Source organism: Ictidomys tridecemlineatus, chromosome 2, assembly GCF_052094955.1.
Source record: "Ictidomys tridecemlineatus isolate mIctTri1 chromosome 2, mIctTri1.hap1, whole genome shotgun sequence".
Taxonomy (NCBI): Eukaryota; Metazoa; Chordata; class Mammalia; order Rodentia; family Sciuridae; genus Ictidomys; species Ictidomys tridecemlineatus.
In genome coordinates, this window is record NC_135478.1 from 14,526,174 (window position 1) to 14,540,499 (window position 14,326).

The 14,326-nt window shown below is 60.2% G+C and overlaps 1 protein-coding gene across 1 annotated transcript; it reads right to left on the bottom strand.

Moving 5' to 3' along the window:
• Window positions 1-447: 447 nt before the first annotated feature.
• Window positions 448-2,275, bottom strand: Jund (JunD proto-oncogene, AP-1 transcription factor subunit). Its single transcript, XM_078037857.1, has one exon. It carries the CDS (start codon window positions 2,159-2,161, stop codon window positions 1,121-1,123), a length of 1,041 nt encoding a protein of 346 aa, XP_077893983.1. The 5' UTR covers window positions 2,162-2,275; the 3' UTR covers window positions 448-1,120.
• Between the last annotated feature and the right edge of the window lie 12,051 nt (window positions 2,276-14,326).

Consider the following 14,326-nt stretch of genomic DNA (forward strand, 5'->3'; position numbering starts at 1 on the left):
TGATCAACGTCCACCCTGAGCACCAACCGCGAGCCCAGCACTGCTGTGCAGCTGAACTCATAAGCCTCACATTTTCAGGGACCAAGATCTTCAATCGTTCTACCCATTTCACAGACAGGGAAAGAGGCCCACAAGGTTAAACATCTGTTTCCTCCTCCCATCTTGTACCGGAAACACCCACCACCCAAGCTTTCCTCTTCAGAAGGCAAAGGATCTGACCAAACACCGGTCAGAAAAGCTGGACGTTCCCTCCCTAACCCGACATCTGCCTGCCCCACTGCGCCTAGGTGGCGCTAGCTGCGCGCCAGATGTGCAGGCTCCTCCCAGAGCCCACTCCCCGCGCCCTCCCACTAGGGGAGGAGCCAGGAGGTGGGGGGAGGGGAGCAGGCCAGGCTCCGCCCAGCCCCTCAGGCCCCGGCGGGGGAAGAAGGAGGCGGACAGCGGAGCTGGCGTAACGAGACTTTACTGAAAACAGAAAACCGGGCGAACGAAGGATTACAAACAGGAATGTGGACTCGTAGCAAAACAAAAACAAAAAGAACAAAAAGGGCACGGGGGTGTCGGAAGGACAGAAGAGGGTATCGAGAGCGAGGAAAAGGAGTAGTATTTTTTTTCTTCTTCCCATTTCTTTAAAAAACCAACACAAGGAAACACACACGCACACACAACCGTTTGTTCCCGAGTAGAAACATAAATAGGGCAGAATCGAACACTCTGTTCTTCTCTCTTCCAAAGGCAAAAAAAAAAAAAAAAAAAGTAAAAGAAAAGGCAGGCTGGAGGCTGCGCCCCACAGAGCCCCCTTCCGCAGCGCTGTGTACGAAGGGGCTGCCGGGGCGCGGGTTTGTGCAACACGGGGCGGCCGCGCGGGGAACAGAGGCAGCTCGAGGGGGGGGTCATGCGCTCGCCCCCCCAAGGAGCAGGGGGTCCAGCTTGTCGAAGTCCAGGGCGCCCTCTCCGAGTTCTGGGCACCCCCGGGGCCAGCGTCCTCTCCAAGTCCTGGGCACCCTGGGGGAGGGGGGTCGCCGGGGCCGCACCCTCTCCAAGTCCGGGGCGCCCACGCCCCCCCCCCGCGAGCCCTCTCCTCAAGGAGGGGGGCCGCGCATGCGCCCCGTGCACGGGCTCAGTACGCGGGCACCTGGTGCTGGGGCAGCAGCTGGCAGCCGCTGTTGACGTGGCTGAGGACTTTCTGCTTGAGCTGCGCCACCTGCTCGCGCAGCAGGCTCGCGGTGGACGCCAGCTCCGTGTTCTGGCTCTTGAGCGTCTTCACTTTCTCCTCCAGGCGCGAGATGCGCTCCAGCTTGCGCTTGCGGCACTTGGAGGCTGCGATGCGGTTGCGCAGCCGCTTGCGCTCCGCCTTGATACGCTCCTGCGTGTCCATGTCGATGGGCGACAGCGGCGGGCTCTCGCCAAAGCTTGGCACGTCGGGCACCGTCTGTGGCTCGTCCTTGAGCGCAGCCAGGCGCGGCGGCCCCAGTGAGCCGGGGGGCGGCGGCGGTGGAAAGGGAACGGGCTCCGCGGCGAAGGCGACCGTCGCAGCGCCCCCGGCACCCCCGGCGCCTCCCGCGTAGCTGCTCAGGTTAGCGTAGACGGGTGCCTCCGGCGCGGCCGCGGCCGTGGCCAGCTCGCCTGGGGGTGCGGCGCCCGATGCCGTGCCAGAGGGTCCTCCTGCGGCGGCCGCAGCAGCGGCGGCCGCACCCGCGCCAAGCTGGTTCTGCTTGTGCAAATCCTCCAAGGCCTTGACAAAGCCCTCGGCGAACTCCTGCTCCTCGCTGGCCGCCACCTTGGGGTAGAGGAACTGCGTGCTCGTCGGCGTGGTGGTGACCAGCCCGTTGGACTGGATGATGAGGCGCTCGAGCTCAGGAGAGGCGAGCTTGAGCAGCCCCAGGTCGGGCGACGATAGCAGGCCGTCGGGGGGCGCCGCGCTGGGGGCGCCGTCTGCGCGCAAGGGGGCCGGAGGTGGCGCCGCCGCCGGCTTGAGCGCCGCCGCCACCTGCTCGCTCAGGCTCAGCGTCAGCGCGTCCTTCTTCATCATGCTGCCGGCCGCCGCCGTCGGGGGCGTCCCGGGGAACAAGCGGCCCGGGGACGCGAAGTTGCCGCCGCTGCTACTGGCGCCGCCGCCCAGGCCGCTCAGCGCCTCATCGCCGTAGAAGGGTGTTTCCATCCTCCGCCTCCCCCGCCGCGCCGGCCCGGGGGGGAGTGGCCGCGGCCTCCCGGGGGGCCCGCGCCCCCCCGTCCGCTCGGCCCTGCGCCCGCCCCGGCCGAGGCCGCTGCGCCCGGCCCTCCGCTGGCGGCGGCTCCTGCGCCGCGCCGTTTGGGCGCCCCCTTATAGCCTCGGCCCGGCGCGATGAGCTCACCGCCCCTGCTCGCCATTGGGTACGGGTGACGTCGCTCATTTGCATTAAGGGGCGGGGTCAAGGTGTCTGCACCACCCCAGCCGCCGTTGTCCCGGCGACGCGCGGTAAACGGCACAACAGCGCGCTGCCTTGTGGGTTGACGTCATGGGGGCGGGCCGCACGCTCAGGCCCGGTCACCCCGCCCTGGGAGCCCTGTATACGACCGATGCCCCCAGCGCCGCCTCCCGCCAAGGCACGTCCCGGGTGGCGTGATGGGCCCGGCCAGCAGACACCAGCCCGCCGGGGCCCCCGCCCTCTCCGAGGCCCCGCCCCGCGTCCGCGCGTGGGGCCCCAGCCGGGCGGAGGCGGGGGTGGTACCGGCCTCCTGGGACCGGAGGGGGATGGGATCCCGGGTGGATAAATAAGTCCTTGGCGCCTCCAGCTCGCTGCGCCCACGGCCTTTCCTTCCTTCTGGAGAGGTTTAGAGCGGGCTGGGGGCTTACTGCGGGTGGGGGCAGGTCCTTTTCTTCATTCCGTCCACACCGCTGTTCCCCCCACCCCCCCCGGAAAGATGGGGAAGGGAAGAGGAGGGTAGGCAGAAGTTTCTGGAAGTGCTTCCGACCTTATTTATTTATTTTTTCCACTTCGTGGAATCAATAGATAAGTCGGACTTCTTGCCTCTACAGGTGGCAAACTGAGGCTCAGCAAGGTGGGAGTGACCTGCCAGCCCAGAGGTACTTAGGAATCATGGCAGGGCCTGGGCTGTGACCCCGTCTGGAGTGTTTCTCCACCAGCAGAGTCTTGGAACTTGGGAGTCCGGGCACCAGGGCTCCTGCTTCCCTCAGCCGCCCACGTTTTTAACCTTGAGGCTGCCAGGGCCTGATGTGGGTCCTTGGGCAGGTTTCCCGACTCCAGAGGCTGAGCTGATGAGGCAGGAATCCCAGCTAGTAATTATTACCTGCTTATTAGTGGCTGTTAGGGCTTAATGGGCCACCATTAAGGCTCCCTGGGAAAGGGCTGTAGGGGAGGTGGAAGGACGGCCCTACCTATGCTCCAGATATCCTGGAAACATCTGGATCTGACAAACTTGCAGTTCACACAATCCCTCAGGCTCCCCGCCCACCCCTCAGCCCCTCCAGCCGAGCCTCTCTGTATCTCCCAGTTGCTGGGCCCAGCTCCTTCCCACCTCAGGTCCTTTACAAACTGCAGTTGCCTCTCCCAGATCACACCCCTACCACCGCTCCTCCTGCAAATGTGTGTCCTCAGAGAATCCCCCTCCCCTTTATTCCCATTGTAGCCTTGGAATCATCCAGAATGAAGAGATGGCCAGACATCCCCTCCAGGACCTCTCAGACAGGATTGCTGTGCTTCCCGAACCTCCCCCAGAGGCTGTGACCCCCAGTGAAAGGAGACCCAGCCCCTGCCCCTGGCCTCCAGACATCCCTGTCCTGGGGCCTCAGTCTGAGCCTCTGGTAGTGGGACTAGATTGAAAGAGAGGGGTGGTGTTTCTCTAAGAGTCTGGATTGAGTAGGAGGCAAGGAGGTGTAGTCCTGACCTTGGCAGGTGGGGGGATGAACTGTGGGCCAAGCCAGCCTGGGCCAAGAGACCCTTCTCAAGCAAGTGGGCCTTCATAGGCCAAAGTGTTGTCCTGGTGAGCCTCGGTTCCAGCCTTAAGAAAAAGGAGTGAAGAAGCTTACTTACCACATGGACTGTTTTATAGGGAGGATTTGAAGAAATAGTAAGGATTCAATAACTGTTTTGCTTCATTATTACTTGGCCAAACTGAACTGCAGTCATTTGGTTTTGTCATCCCTCAGCTTGGACTGCCCTTACATAGCTTCTTGGCAAACTCCTTCCTACTCATCCTTCAAAACCTACCTCCACTGCCTCCTCTCAAGAAGCCTTTCCTAATCATGCCTCCTAGGAGTCCCCTTAGACTCCCTAAGGTTGGCTAAACCCTAAACCCGTCCTCTCTCTGCAGCAAACCTTGTCTCTCCCAGACAGGGAGAGGGGAGGTCGGGGCCTCAGTATAGAGAACTGCCCTGGGCAGCCAGCCTGCCTGTCCCCCCTCTGTGGGTTCCCCTGCCCAATCCCCTTCCCTGCCCTCTTCTTCCTCCCAGCTAGGGAGTCCTCCAAGATATTCCATTTTCGTCCCTCCATTTGTCCCAAACTTGATCCCATAAAGTTGAGGAACAGCTATCTTGTCCGGCTTTAGTCCTCCCAGACTGGGGGTCCCTCAGAGACAGGGATTTCCCGAGACAAGGTGGGAGTGTGCTTAATCCATGCAGTGAACTAGGGATAACTCACTTATTCCACATGCACTGGCTTGGACACACACTGAGACAAACCTCCATACCCTCCATGCACCCAGACTAACAGGAATATAATTGCAGCCTTTGGGAGAATAAATGGTGGCCTCGTTGGTAAAGCAGAGGATGTCTTAGAGTGTTAGTGTGTGAGGGGCACCCTAGAAATTGATGCTGAAAGAGAAATTGGAGCAAATAACCAAGTAGTGGGGAAATCAGTGTCCCAGGCAGTAGGTTCAGCAAGTGCAAAGGTCCCGGGGCAAGGACCAGCATTTCGCATTGATGGAGAGCTGGGGGGCAGCAAGTCTGGATTAAATTGGCAGCCACAGAGCCAAAGTGGAAAAGAGATGGTGAGGCTTTCACCAAAGACCAAGTGGTATTTGTCCCAAAATCAGTGGGGTCCCAGATGAGGCTGGAGGAAGGGACATTAACCAGGCTCAGCCCTGGACTCCATATTTTCACTTGTATATTCCCAGCAAATTGTGAGATTTTAATCGGATTTCCCAGAGCAGTGCCTGCGGAGGACTGGCGACCTGACCTGCCTGGGCTCCCCCAGCCAGGGCTGGAGAGGGACCTGGCCTTCCAGACACTGAATCTGATGTGCCCTCCCCCTTCTGTCCGGCCAGCCCAGGTTCTGACCTCTGCGCCGCCCAGTACTAAGACACTGACTTTCTGGTTTAGAGTGATCTGCCACTGGGCTGAATTTTCAGTCTTTATTCAACACCCAGGGACCTACCATCAACTTGATAAAACAGAAAGTCCCCGGGAGAGGAAAGAATAGGAGTTAGAGGAGCAGAAGGGGGATAAGGCTAGGGGGCCTCCTGGGGGCGGGGCTTGCTGGGGATGGTCCCCCAGAGCTCAGGACCCTGGAGGGCTGGGACAGGGTAACTCTGCCCAGAAAACAAACTGGCTAGTGGGGGCAGGGCTTGGGGACGGAGAACAGTCCCCCAGGTGGCAGGATCCCGCGGGGCGGCTGGGGGAGGGGCCGCGGCCTAGGGCTGGGGGCGCGTCTGGCCTCGGCGCATTCCTGAGGATCAGGTTACCGCGGAGGGCTGCGGCTCCCCCCTCGCCACTGCCCCACTTCCGCCCTCCCCTGGAGCCGCAACCGCCGTCCTGTCCCGTCCCTGTGCAGGTGTTTGACTAGCCCTATGGAGGGGACCCAGCTTCTGCCCTTTGGGTGGCACCGGCTCCTTCAGCCTCAGAAGGCCATATTACAAATAAGGCAGCGGGCGCAACAGGTCCCTGGACATTGATTGAACCTGGCACATCCCGCATTGATGACAACAGAGTCCAGTTGTCCCTGAGACTGGTGCCCCTAGCCTCCTCAAAGGCCTCAAGGAGTGGCGCAGATCAGTGTTTGTGAAGGGGCTGAAGGACTCCAGCCTTAGATCTCTAGCACCTGAAGGAAAGAGCTCCTAGGAGCAGTGCCTGCGTTCCCCCAGTGTGCACTGAATGTGCACCTGCTGTATGCACCAGTGGAGTTAGGTCCTTTCACAGGTTCCGATGTTGGGGTCCAGCAGGTGTGCGTAGGTGTTGGTCAGAAGATCAGGAATCCACTGTTACTAGATCACCTTGAGGAGTCGGTTGGATTTGGGTTGGGGGCATCATGGTTGGCTCATTGGACAGTCCCTGGTGCGCCTGCGCTGGGCATTCTGGGCCCAGCTCTTCAGCCCCCAGCCCTCCTAGAGCTGAGGGGGGAGTTACAGGAAGTAAGTCATAGCCAAGAAGCACCCTTTAGGGCCATGTCACTCTCTACCCCCTTTTCTGTTTCTATTTCAATAGATTTCAAAAGGGGATCTTCGTGTCACCACCAGGAATGGAAAATCGTTTTCTCTTGCCATAAATAGAAGGAAACTGAAAAAAACCAAAACGATGAGCCCCGCCATTCTGTCCCAGGGACACTAGGGCCTAGGCCTGGCTGGCTGAGTGGCATTCAAGGAGGGAGGCCGTCCAGGAAGGTGAGAACATAGCCAGAGAGGCCCGCTCAGTGGCCCCAGCACACACGAGGTCCTCACAGTGTCTGACTAGTTGACACTGGAACTCAGGAGTTGAGGGAGCACTCTGGTCATCTACTACCGTGGGCCTGGCCTGCGTCACTGCGCAGGCTCCTGTGGATGGCTCAGAGAGGTGCAGACCCCTTTCCAGCTGAGACTGAAGTGACAGGCTGCTGCCTCTGGGGACCTTGCCGGGCCTCTCTGGGGAGGATTCAGGTTAGCTCAGTAAAATGGAAGATCCCACCTCTGGTCTTGGGGCTGTCCCCACCCACATATCTGTGAGCCACTGAGTCCTTCCCAGACAGCCTGTGGTTTGTGAGTCTACGCAGTGAATGAAGGAGGAGGTAACAGGAGGGCACCCAGCAGCAGGGGGGAATGAATGAACGGATGAGCAAGTGTATCCCTGCTGTCAAACTGGGAACCGTCTTTCAGACATTGTTCCCTTGGAGGGACGTTTGTCCCCAGCAGAGAAACTGAGGCTCTGAGCAAAGCAAGCCTTCAACTCTGGAGCGCAGAGGAATCCAGTCCCCTCTACCCCCGCCCAGGGAAGACCGTCGCAGCGGGACAGGGATGCATCCCAGCGGTGGCGTAGCGTGGGAGAGCAGAAGGGGAAGATAGGGTGGAAGGCTCTGGGACCCAGCTGGGAGGACACCGAGGAATCAAAACAGACAACAGGTCGCTTAAGAAGGGCCCCAAGGAAGGAGCAGATTTGCCATCCGTCAGCCCAAGCGCGTGGGGCATCTAGTGCCAGTCTTCTACCAAATGTACGGTCATCATGGAGGGACCCCCGTCCCCCACCCAAGGCAGGTTCTCTGAACTCCCAGGCCGTCCCCACCTCCTCCCTCTCCCCGCCGCCGCCGCTCCCCGGGAGGAAGTGGCGAGAATGCGGGGGAGGGCCCGAGTCTCACTTCCCCTGGGGCAGGGCGGGGCCTGCGGGGGTCCTCTCCCCGGCAGCGACAGTCCCCGCCACCGCATGGGGTGGGGGCAGGGATCCGCCAGAGCTGGGGCCCGGGCTTTCGGCCCCTCTCTAGGTGACGTCCCGAAGTTCCCTGGACTTTATTGGTTCTCATCTGAAAAATGGGAAGAAACTGACCTTGAAACAGCAAGTGGCTGAGGAGAGGCCCCACCCCGGGCCGGGAGATCCAGCCAGACGCGGTCACGCCCAGCCTCGGAGGGGTCAGGGCCCGGCGGGAGGGAGCGATGTCCCAGTAAACACGGGCTTGACCTGGGACTGGAGCCGCATTCCAGGCGAAGGGAACAGCCCGGGCTAAGGGCCTGTCTTCCAGGTCCGCCCAGGACACTCCGACGTCGGGGCCCAGCCTGGACCCTCTCCGGGCAGGGAGCGAGTGGAGGGAGAAAGGACCCTGGGGGTCTCGCGTGGCAGCGGAAGAGTTAACCACTCTGGGCTGCCGGACCCCGCGGGGAGGGGGCCTGGTGGCGTCAGCGCGACGTCAGGGCCCGGCGAAGACGCGGAGGTTTGGGCCTCGGGGCCGCAACCCACGCGGCGCAGGAGACCGACAGCGAGAGTCGGGGGCAGTGTGTCCTCCAGCGCTGTCGTGCGCGCCTCGCAGAGGGGAGCCCGAGGCACCAGGAGGGGCCCTGCTTGACCGGTACTCAAGCCCGGGCTGCAGGCCACCTGGTCCCCTCCGCCGCCTCCTGTTCCCCCAGCTCCGGGGGCTGGAGGGCCGTGGGGGCGGGTACGTGGGTCTGGGGTTTGCTTTCCAGTGCGCAGACACATCCCTGCCAAACCGCCCAAAGAAACGTTTGCCCCCAGCCGCGTCCTGGCCAGTGGCCAGGCTGCGTGAGCCTCAGTTTCCCCAGAACAACTGGGGGGACAAGTGACGCCAGCCGCCGGCGCTCCGCTCGGCCGCCGAGAGGGGATGGCAGAGAACTGAGTGGCAGAGGCTTAAGTGGGGGAAGCAGCCAGGCGAGACTCGAATCCAGGGTGGGTTCCAGGCTCCCGGGCTCCCCCGCCCCCGTCCCCTCCAGCGGCCTCCGCCCCGCCTCGCCCCTCCCCGCGCCTCCCCCTCCCTCCCACCCTCCCGGCCTGGGCTGCTAATTAAATGCAGGGCTGGGGGGAGGGGACTGCGCGCAGTTAACCCCTTCCCGGGTTAACCCCTTTCCCGCCGGCGCCCTGGAGGGGACTCTGAGCAGGGGAGGAGACTGGCTTTGGGCCGCTGGAATTTCCCCTTCCTCCTCAGGGCGCCCTTCTGGCCCTCGGCCAAGACCTGGGATAAATGAGCGGAAGGGTCGAGGCCAAGGCCCCACCGAGCTCTGCAGGGCTGGGCTAGCTAGACCCCCTGATGGGAGCCCCACAGCACAGTGACAGCCAGATAGGACAGCTAGTTAGTGACCCGGGGAGATCAGGAGATAGGAAACGAAGGAGATGGGGGAGAGAGGGGGACTAGGAGGGAGGAAAATTGTAGGAGCCAGAGAAAGGGAGGCCCGGAGTGCCAGGAGAAAGCAGGTGAGAGGCGACAAGGGCCGGAGAAGGCAGGGCCAGCGGGGGACAGACTGGGAGGGCTGGGGCTCAGGGGTGACCCAGCCTCTGCTTAGCATGTATGAGGCCTGAATTCAATCTCCGGACCAAGACACAAACAAAATGAGACACATGATTGTTTTTTAACCAGATCCATGTTTTGCGAAGGGACCACAGCCCTTTGCCGAGGACATGACACCACCCTTTAGCAAAAAGAGGTGACCCTATAAATACTTCTCTATGGCCAAGGTAAAGGGACTTAGCCAGGGCAGCACGCCAGGGCTGATGGGGACTCGGTGACTCCAGATGGTCAGTGGGAGGTGGAGGCCCCAGTGTGGCCTGGAGGCATGGGGCAGGTGCCCTGGAGGACCAGGCTGTGGAGGTGGCTCCAGCCCTGGGGCTTGGCCGCCTGGCCGGATTTGACCCCTGATTGCTGGTGTCTGATGGGGTCTTGTGGCCCCAATGGAGGGTCAACCCTGCCCAGGGAGCTATGGGTCTCCCCAAGTCCTTGCCCTGTTCCTCCAGCTCTGGGTCATGTTGGAGGGGCCAGACACGGGCACGTCACCGCCTGGTTGCCCAATCCCGAGAGGGAGGGAAGAGTTTGGGGAGGGGATTCAGAGAGTCCTTGACGTCAGCAGAGAGGGTACCTGGAAGATACTAGAGGGAAGCGGGCTGTGGAGCAGGAAGAGCTTGTGCAAAGGCCCTGGAGTAGGGATTTACAAAGTGTTGGAGGAGGGGCTGGGGATGTGGCTCAAGCGGTAGTGCGCTCGCCTGCCGTGTGCGGCCCGGGTTCGATCCTCAGCACCACATACCAACAAAGATGTTGTGTCCGCTGAAAAACTAAAAAATAAATATTAAAATTCTCTCTCTCTCTCTCTCTCTTTCTAAAATAAATGTTAAAAAAAAAAAAGCAAAGTGTTGGAGGATTATCAAGGAGGGGTCCTGGAGTCAGTCTGGTGAGCAGCGAGGAGAGGAGGTGGGGTCACAGGGGTACCCCAATCCTCTACCGCCGGTAGAGAGAAGTTCAAGTCCTTGCCATCCCAGGTGGAGCCCGTGGCGTCTCTCCCTGCCTCAGTTTCCCCATGAGCATCCATGCCCCAGAGGAGACAGGGGAGGCTCAGGTTTGGGGATAGCTGTGTCCCGCCTCTCCACACCTCCTGTGGCTCCTTACTCAGGCCCCTCTCCCCTTCGCCCCCCAACTGTAGCCGCTTCTTCATATCTAGTAAGCAGACCCTGTCCTCATCTGGGGACCCCACCCTGTCCACTCCCAGGAGGTGGAGGGGCTGCGGAGGGGGTGGGAGGGCAGCATGTGGGCCCCAGGCTGCCGGGAACCTGGGCCCAGAGCTCTAGGTCCTCCTCCCCCTGCCCCCGCCAGGAGGCGGCTGTGGTGGTGGCTGCAGTGAGGGGGTGTGCCCAGGAGCACCCTGCAGGCCCAGTTGCCATGGTGACACTGACTCAGCGGCAGAGGCAGTAGCAGCATCTGGTACCCGCCGGCCGCCCCTGCCTGGCCTGTGCGCAGCACCTGCTCTGCCCGCCCCGCAGCCTCCACCCAGATCTTGTGAGGCTACAGCGGAGGGCTGGGCCCCCGAGGCTGGCTTTGCTGTCCCTCCACCCTCCACTGCCCAGGCCCCTGACCAGGCTCCTGCTGGACGGTGGGTGGGAGATGCTGCTTCTCAGGGCCACGACCTCGGCACCGAGTCTTCCTCCACCGTCCATTCATCTACCCACCTGCTCATCCATCCACCCGTCCAGCCCATCCGCTTGTCCATTTGTCCATCCACATCCACTCATCTGTCCATCCCTCTGTTTACCCACATCTATAGAGTGCCTACTGTGTGCCCACACTGTTCTGGGTGCAGGGTGGTGGCCTGTGCTAGTGAAGTCAGAGTACCGCAGAGGGGTCTGGGGTGGGCTACAAGACGCGGCTGAAGCCTTCGTGGCCATTGGGGCCCAGATCTCAAGATGCTAAGTCCCCATCTCTTCCTTGGGCTCCCAGTCTCTCTCCCTCTCTCTTCCTGAATCTCAGTTTCCCTGTTTCCCCACCTCAGAGTACATCTTAGATTCTTTTCCACAGCCTGCAGGCCCCTTCTGTCCCTCTCCTCCCCCTCCCCCCAACTTGTCCTACTTCCAGCCACATCAGCTTCTGCCTACCTCAGGGCCTTTGCACGTCCCACTGCCTGGAAGGTCCTTTGGTTCTTCACCTGGCATTTATGGTATTTCATTCTTGCTTTCCCTATTTTCTGTCTCTACTGCATCTTTAGAGTATAAAAGCCTAGGAGATGGCCTGTTTCCTTTTTGGCTTGTACCCTTATTTCCCCAAAGAAAAACTGTGCAAATGATCATTTCATAGTGTATGACTTTAGAGCTGGGGGTGGGGATTAAGCGCTTGAACTGCACCTAACTCTCAACGTACACTCCCATCCAAACAGCCTGAACGTCCCTCAGCAAATGAAGGGTAAACACACGTGATCTGGGGCTGGGGGGCAGCACAGTGGCACAGCGCTTGCCTTGTGGGTGCGAGGCCCTGGGTTCCATCCCCAGCACCGCAAAAACGAAAGGCAAAACTGTGGCCTGTCCTTGTAACAGAATATAGTTCAGCCACAAGGAGGAATGAAACCGGGCACCCTGGCACATGGCTGTCTCAAAACTAAGAACTAAGACAGGGCTGGGGATGTGGCTCCATGGCAAAATGCCCCTGGGTTCAAAGAAGGAGGAATGGAGCCCTGGCCCATGCTATAGTGTGGCTGGAACCCAAAAGTGTGGACAAATTGGAGCCTTGGAGTGTGGCTGCGAGGTAGAGTGCTTGCTTAGCTCCCTCCCCAGCACCAAAAAAAAAAAAAAAAAAGTCAATTTCACGTTGAGACTCTTAACCTCGGTTTTTACAAACAGGAACATTACATTTGAGATTGAAACTAAGGAAATCTTGCCACGATGGCACACACCTGTAAACCCAGCAACCGGAGAGGCTAAGGCAAGAGGATCCCAAGTTCAGCAGCATCAGCAACTAGCCAGACCCTGTCCTCAGGTAAAAACAACAGAACCATGGCTGGGGATGGAGCTGGGGGCTCAGTCCCCAGTACTGGGAGAAGGGAGGTGCATTCCTGCGCCTGGGATCCAGCCGCTCTGGAGGCTGAGGCAGGAGAATCGCGAACTCAAGGCCAGCCTCAGCAACTCAGTGAGACCCTCTCTCTAAATAATAGAAAAAAGGGCTGGGGGTGTGGCTCAGTGGCTGAGTGCCCCTGGGTTCCATCCCTGGTACCAAAGGGGGAAAAAGCGTGAAATGTGTGGGTTCAGGGACCTGGCTCTGTCACCTGCCCAGGGAGGAGTGAGAAGGGAGGCCGTCTTCGGGCACCTGCCACCGGCTTCCTCTGTCACCGCCACTTGCTGCCTTTCCACCACAGCTTGGGGCACCTGCACCTGCCACACTCTCCAGCCGGTGGCCTCAGAGGACTGAGACCCTGGGTCCCTGCCGATGGGCCGAAAGGCAGAAGGCCCCTAGCCCTGGCCCCCGCCTCACCTCCTTCTGGTCTCCAGGAAGTGCTTGTGGTTGGCCACTCTTTGAGGCCACAGGAGCTACTGAGTGTGACCAGGAGGTTGATGATGGAGAGGACATTGGAAGTCATGGAGGGGACTGTCCACCCACCCTGGGGAAGGAAAGGACCATGGTCAGTGGGTGGGCAAAGGGGTGGAGATCAGTCCAGCTGGGGACCTGCTTCAGGTCATCTTGGGAATACAAACAGAACATTTTTCTTTTCTTTTTTTGTACTGGGCATCAAACCCAGGTCACTAGCCCACTGACCGCATCCCCAGCCTTCTTCTTATTTTTTTTGAGACAGGGTCTCACTGAGTTGCTTGGGGCTTTAATAAGTGGCTGAGGCTGGCTTTGAACCCTCGATCCTCCGGCTCAGCCTCCTGAGCCCTGAGATCACAGGTGAGGGACACTGGACCTGGTACTATTTTTCAATGCTTAAGGAAGAACTCTTGAGCAGTGCAGGTCTCCCTGGACAAGGTCACTGAGGCCAGGCCTTCTCTCCCCAAAGACTTCTGGGGTCTCAGAAAGGCTTGGTTGACAGGGCCCTGGGAAGTGTCAGAGTAGCTCCACAGCAGCATGGAGACAGGGAGGCCAGGGCTCCTTCTGTTGGCTGGGGACATTCCACGGGCCGAGGGGCGTGGCGTGAAAGGTCCTGGCCCATGTGGTTCAGAAGAGGGACTAGGGAGGGGAAGACACTCGGGATGCAGAGATTATTTTTAGGCATTGAACGCAGCCCTGAAATATTTCCGCGGCCACTCCCCAGAGCAAGCCAGGGTGACTATTTCGGTGCCTGGTTCCACTGGAGGCGGGGCAGGGGTGAGTCACTGTGTGGACAGTGGCTGGGCCGGGCCCAGAGGGTGTTCTCAAGGCAGAATCCTGGGCCTGCAAGGAGAATGCTCACCGGTCCAGGGTCAGGCTTCTGGTCACAAAGTGACCTGGCTATTGCTTCCAGCCAGGGCTGGACCAGCAGGGAAACCACCTTGGACAAGAAGAGCCTCTCACCAACCCCACAGCATCAGAACCAAGAATGTGTGGACCCACTGCAGGTGTTCTCAAGTTGCCAGAGTGTTTCCTGCATTTATTGAACACCTGCTGTATACCAGGCTGGTCCTAGGGTGGTTCCCAGCATCTGTCCTGTGGGGGAAGCTGTGTCCCCTGCTGACCAGGGAGTAAACCATGGCGCGTGGGTCACACCTGCCAGGCACCCTGAGCCTCTCTGATGCTGTAGCCAGGAGAGTGATTGCTTTAATTTAGTTTTTGTGGCCCTGGATGGAGCCCAGGGCCTCCTTCGAGCTGGGCAAGCGCTCCACTCCCGAGCTCCACCCCCAGCCCAGGGGAATGCATTTTAGGCAGGAGCAGATCTCTGACCTCACCTGCCCGTCCCAGCCACTTCTGGACTCCTCATTTTGGGCCTGACACACCTAAGTCAGAAGAGGTCACCCGGTGCTCTGAATTCAAGAGGCCACAGAGGGAGGAGCTCTGGGGCGCCTGCAGAGGGAGCGGAGTGGGCTGTGGGACGCAGGGCATGTTGCTCACCCTGTCTGTGCCGGGGCTGAGTGGTGATGCCTCCCCAGGGTGGGTTCCAGAGCTGCTCAGCACATACTTGGGGAGAGAGAAACACTGGCTGCTGTGGGCACCCGCCCCTGTCCCTGGAGCCTGTTTCTCTCTGTGAGAACCCTCGG